Source organism: Rhincodon typus, chromosome 29, assembly GCF_021869965.1.
Source record: "Rhincodon typus isolate 14 chromosome 29, sRhiTyp1.1, whole genome shotgun sequence".
NCBI classification, from domain to species: Eukaryota; Metazoa; Chordata; class Chondrichthyes; order Orectolobiformes; family Rhincodontidae; genus Rhincodon; species Rhincodon typus.
The window spans coordinates 35,346,879-35,352,848 of NC_063360.1; the positions used below are offsets into that span (position 1 = coordinate 35,346,879).

The window sequence follows — 5,970 nt, forward strand, 5'->3', positions numbered from 1 at the left end:
CACCTGTCTGCCCCTCCCTTCTGCCTCTCTGCGCCCCCTCTACCTCTCCCCTATCTCTCTGCACCCCCCTGCTTCCCATCTCTGCCTCTCTGCACCCCACTCTGCCTCTCTGCCCGGCCCCCCCCTTCAGTATCAATCTCCTGGCTGCAATGCCCTGTTTCCATGCTGTGAATGCTTGGTAGATTGTCTGGATGTCTTGTGAATAACAATGAATTTAGCTTTAATTCTGTTAACATAAATAAATAGTTAAGACCAAAGTTTAAAGAAGAGTGCAGAAGTTGATCATCAGAGCTTTCTCCTGAGCCTGTGAGTTTGAAATCTGGAACTAAGCTGTCAGCCTCCCAAATTGGGACTGCTGATAATAGCACAACAAAATGGATAATGGAAGAAGAAACAATGTTGTGTTGAGGGTGTTGCTGGCAGCACTGGCATTTACTGGCTGTGCTGCTTTGAAAGAAGGTCAATAAAGCACTCCAGTAACCACTGAGTCAACCATGCTGGTGGGACTGGGGTCGTGTTGGGGGCTCATTCCAGGTTCAGATGGCTATGAAGGACATTGGTGTAACCAGTTGGGTTTTTAATGACACATCAGTCCTGACCACCTTCAATTATAGGACAGGTCGAGAGGCAGAATAGCCTCTCTCGCTCACAGCTTCGTCACCTCTTTCTGTTTCCATATTTTTTGTTTTAAAATGCTGCTTGCAAATTCTCAATTCCCCACGAGGAAAGGATTTGGATTTGTGATCCACAGGTTATTAGTCCATGGATGTGAATCGCCGCCCGGTATTTTGCAGGTTAATGTGTCTTTAATTCAGTTTTTCTCCTGAGTTCAGCGTTTCTTCTCTCCTTGTATTCAGGTGAGTGCAAAACTGAAGCAGATTCTGGATATCTGGGAGAGTGGCCTAGGGGTGATTTCTCTGCATTGTTTCCAGAATGTTATTCCTGTCGAGGCATACACCAGGGAGGCATGCATGGTAGATGCACTGGGTGAGTCAGACTGCCTGGATGATAAAATACGTTATAATTCCATCTTGTCCCTAGACTTGACTATGCTCCTATTCTCCTGGCTGGCCCGTCTTCTTTCACCTTCTGTAAATGCAAGCTTACTTCTCCTTATCCTAACTCTCACCAGGTCCATTTCACCCATCAGTCACCTTCATGCTCGCTGGCCTCCCAAATAAGCCACACCCTGGTTATCAACAAAAACGGAAATTGGCTGGAAAAGCACAGCAGGTCTGGCAACATCTGTGGAGAAAGAAACAGAGTTAACGCTTAGTGTACAGTGACCCTTCTCCAGACCTGGGAGTAGAAATGTCACTGAACTCTCAGCGTTAACTCTGCTTTCTCTCCAAAGATGCTGCCAGACCTGCTGAGTTTCTCTGACGATTTCAGATTTCCAGCACCTACAGATCTTTGCTTGATTTTTACCTTGATTCTCAAATTCTCTTCCTTGTTTCAAATCCCACAGTGACCCTGACACTCCCTACCTCCGTCATTTCCTGCAGTTCTACAGCATGCTGAGATCTCCACACTCTTCCCATTCTGGCCTCTCTCACACCCTCCCTTTTCATTGCAAGTGGCCACTCTTTCAGTTGCCCAGGTGTAAGCTCTGGAGTTGCTTTCCTAAATCTTTCCACATCTCCACCTCGCTGTCCTCCATTCTCTAGTACTTACCTTGTTGGTCAAGTTGTTGCTGAGTTCCCTATTAGATTGATTAGTGGCAATCTTACCTTTATTCATTCATTCATGGGATATGGGTATCGCTGGCTGGGCCAGCATATATTGCTTATCCTTCGTTGTCTTGGAGAGGGTGATGGTGAGCTGCGGTGTCCAACCACACCTTTTAAGCCTGTTTTTAATTATTTAAGCTCCCTTCACCTTTGTTTACGCTCCCTTTTCTATTCCTAGCTGGTGTGCAAACATTATCTCCATGTTTACCCCCTTCAAACCTCTTTGTTACCTTTTTAAGGTCTTTATGAATCCCCCTCAGGCTTCTCTTTGCTAAGGAGGCTCTTTGACTTAAGCAAGTGGCCAAAAAGGGCTTAGAGACCCCCCAGAGGTGTTGGAAAGCACGAGCTAATTGTGAGTTGTTTGTGTCTCTCTGTTCGCTGCAGGCCTGCAGATGTTGACAAACAAGAAGCGGGGCGATTATTATGGCGTCGCTGCCACCTGGCCGGTGAGGCAGCGGAGACAGCTGGGGGTCCACATGCTCTGCCGGGCGCTGCAGATCTTCCTGGCGGAAGGGGAGCGGCAGCTGCGCCCAGCCGACATCCGGTCAGGGCAGTGACGAGCCAGGGCACGGCTCAGACTGACCCCTAACCCTGGCGACATGCGACAAACCCCAGCACCCAAGCACGAGATCTTCCGTGCACTGTCCTCGTCAGTCAAGTAGCATGTGTTGGTTTCGGTGCCCACCCCCCGGTTTCAGTAGACCGACGTCCCAACCCTTTTGCTTGGTGTGCCAACGTTCCACAGAACCACAGTGTGAGCATTCCCACATGGGTGCTACCTGTTTCTAATCGTGGGCATTGTTGCCCATTGGAAGAGAAGGTGGTATTATTCCAAACCACATGTCCACAGAGGAGAGCAGCAGGGACTACTGGCAGAAAGGTCACCACCCAGCGGCTCATTTGCACCTCCTGCAGGTGTGTTTGAGCATTGCATTGCAGAGACATTGCGTTCAGTTGGATGGACAGCTGCATTCTTTATAAAACTCTCCAGAAGGGACATAAATTGTGAAGATGCAATCTCTACTGGAAAAATATTCTGAACGATTATCCTTTATATTCAAAACTGCATTTATCTCCCAACTAAACTTTCTCAATCCTGTGATCTCTTGAAGAGCTTGTACCAGTCAAAGTATGTTCCTGATTAGCATGTCATCATACCAATTCATATACAGGGGCTCCCAGGGAGAATGGGGCAGAAATATCCCTGCCTTTCCCTCGTTGGATGATCCACGATTGAGGAATATTGGTCTTGGGAAATAGGTGAAAATTTCTTCATCATGCTATCATGGTGAGTTAGGTTCAAGGTGTAATTTTGCCTACTCCATCTCTTTTTAAGATATCTTTTTAATACTATTTTTAAAATGCAGTCTTCTGCTGACTTCTGGAGGACATTGTTTGAGGAGTTCCTGACCATGTTGGTATCTGGCATGAAAAGGTTCTGCCGTGTGCTCCAGGTACCAATGTCTGAGCATTCCCTTGCATCATTGGAGTCTGTAACTCCACAAAATGATTTCTCCCTACAATCTGACCAGGTCTAAATGGATTAGTTACATTTCTGTTTTAAGATGAATAAATGTAAAAGTTGATGGCCTGGACCAAACTGGCATTCCAGGTTTTGGGAATTTCACCATGGTGGGTCAGGACAGCATATTGAGTGAAACCTGGTGATTTGTGGCCTGGCAACAAAAGAAAATAACCATGAGAGGTTTTATGAAAAAAAAATGTATGTTTGCACAGTGTGTAATGATGTGAAATGCAATGCCCCAATAATAATTTTCAAAAAAGGGAGTAGTTGCATAAGCACTTGGAAAAGGGAGTATTTGCAAGGCCAGTCAGAAATTGGACTAATTGGATCCTTTCTTTAGAAGGCTAAAGAGCCCAATGGCCATTTTCTGTGCCACATCATTCCTTGCGGATAGTGTACAGGTTGTGGTATAAGAAGAGCCATGATCTATTGAATGGCAGAACAGGATCAAGGGGCCGAATAGCCTACTTCTGCTTCTATTTTCTCTGATTCGAACGTCCTCTAGGGAAGAAGCTGCCGTGAGTTGCTGCATTGCATCTCACAGCTGGTACACATTGCCACTTTGGGGTTGGTTGAGAGAGTGAATGTTAAAGGTGGTGAATGGGTGCCAGGCAAGTAGAGAGTATCCCCTCACAGCCCTGACTTATGCCATGTAGGTGCTGGACCAGAACTGAATTCCTCACCACCGAATTCCCATTCTCTAACCTTCTCTTGTAGCAAAGGTATTGATATAACTACTCCAGTTCAGTTCCAGATCAATGGTAACCCCTAGGTTACATCAGTAAGAGACTCAGTGATGGTAATCTCATTGCAATGCAAGAGGAGATGGTCAGATTCTCTCCTGTTGGAGATGGTCATTGCCTGGTACTTGTGTGATGCAAATGTTATTTTCCACTTATCAACTCAAGCCTGGATATCGTTCAGATCTTGTTACATGTTGAATCTCATGACTTGCAAATGGTGCTGGACATTGTGCAATCATCAGTAAACATCCCCACTTCTGACCGTATGAAGGAGGGAAGGACATTGAAACAGCTGAAGAAAGCTGGGCTCGTACACTACCCTGGAACTCCTGCAGAGATGTCCTGGAGCTGGCACGATTGATCTCCAACAACCACAACCATCTTCCTATGGGTCAGGTATGACTGCAGCCAGTGGAGTATTTTTCCATCTGCCCTGCTTCAACAGGGCAGTAACTGATCAGATTTTATTTTTCCTGCTTTTGTCAATGAAATGTAACTGGGCAATTTTGCACATTGCTAAGTAATGTACTGGAACAACCTGAATGTTGTCAGAGTATTGCACATGTATTTTAGATTTGTATTTTTGTTCCAACATTGGATAGTAAAATATTGTTTGATCAAAATTGTGGAATCCTGTGGCTTTGTTCTGTTAGATCCCCTGGTTTTTATCTAATTAGAAAAGTTTTGGTTCCCTCACCAGCTTGTAACATAAATGTGATAGTCAGGTCTAAAATTAAAACTGTGTTGTGGAGGCAGGTTTGACCAACACATTCAAGGGTGAATTGAATTATTATTTAAAAGGGAAGGATACACAACATTATGGATATTAGAGCTGGGGAATATGTGTGTGACTCATTCAGAAAGCCAGTGCACACGAGGGGCCAAATAGATTGGAACAATTTTGATAAATGTGCTGCCCACATCACAAGAACAGAGAAATATTTTGAATGAATTTGGGAGCACATTGGCTTGTATTTGTTTCTGAGGCATTCAGACATTCATTGTGAACCTCAGTGAGTCTGACCATGAGGAATAACAGCTGGGCCTCCGCCTGATGTGTGTAAACATGCAATCTCTCTCTCTCTCACACACAGACACATGCACACACACACATACAGACTTATTGCAAGAAATAACTGGTTCACAGTCTAAAGCAGGAGCCTTGACTGTGGGGCGTTCCTGCTCTCGGTACTGCCATATCGTCAGGAGAGGTCAAATCTTCAGCTGCAGTACGTCTGATTGAGTCGACTTTCACTCGTCTTTGTTGCCAACTAACCCTTAAAGAGGCTCCAAACGGATTGACTTTTTACTTTGGTCATCCTTCTGCTGCATCAGTAAGCTATCAGTGAGTCTGTTTGAAAGAATTCATACTGAGTGATAGCAGAAGGAGACCATGTTCTGAACGTTGTCCTTTCAGACCTGCTGCTCTTAATGTTGCATTGTTTTTATTGAAGGGAGGTGGAGAGAGACAAAAAGGCTTTGTATCTTTCAGAAGGCATTTAAAAATTGTCTACATCTAGGTAATTATAATATTTAGATCCCTAGATATTCCAGACTTGTGTTTGCAATTACCTGTACATTTTGTAAGGTCAGTTTAAATGGATTATTGATCTGATGTTGCTTGCAATCACACAGCAACATCTCGTTGTTTTCATAGCAGTTAACCTGAGCTCTAAGGGATGGTGAAAGAAATGAGAGAAAGTACAAGCATCTTCATAAGATGTACACAAATCTCCAATGGAGGCATCAAGGTTTCCTGCATCAGGAGTTAACATTTCTTGATGATTTCTTCCAAAATCACTGACTCAAAAATCCCTTTATCTCGTCAAATTAATAAGGAATTTGCAAATACCACTTAAGCAGTGGTGCTGAATATTTTGTACAATACAAGAATTCCATTCAAGTGCTTTTCCCATCTCCGTCTTTCCTTTGTGTATCTATCCCTCGCATCTTCCCATCCTCCTTCCCTCTC

General features: G+C 44.5%; 1 protein-coding gene across 1 annotated transcript in view; it reads left to right on the forward strand.

Annotated features, from left to right (window-relative positions):
- The window catches only part of ankle1 (ankyrin repeat and LEM domain containing 1), a 25,872-nt gene extending 21,318 nt beyond the window's left edge, over window positions 1–4,554 (forward strand). The window contains exons 7-8 of the mRNA XM_048613945.1: window positions 858–987; window positions 2,115–4,554. Coding sequence (XP_048469902.1) covers window positions 858–987; window positions 2,115–2,287 — 303 coding nt within the window. The 3' untranslated portion in view covers window positions 2,288–4,554. The remainder of the gene's footprint in view (window positions 1–857; window positions 988–2,114) is intronic.
- The last annotated feature ends 1,416 nt before the right edge of the window (window positions 4,555–5,970 follow it).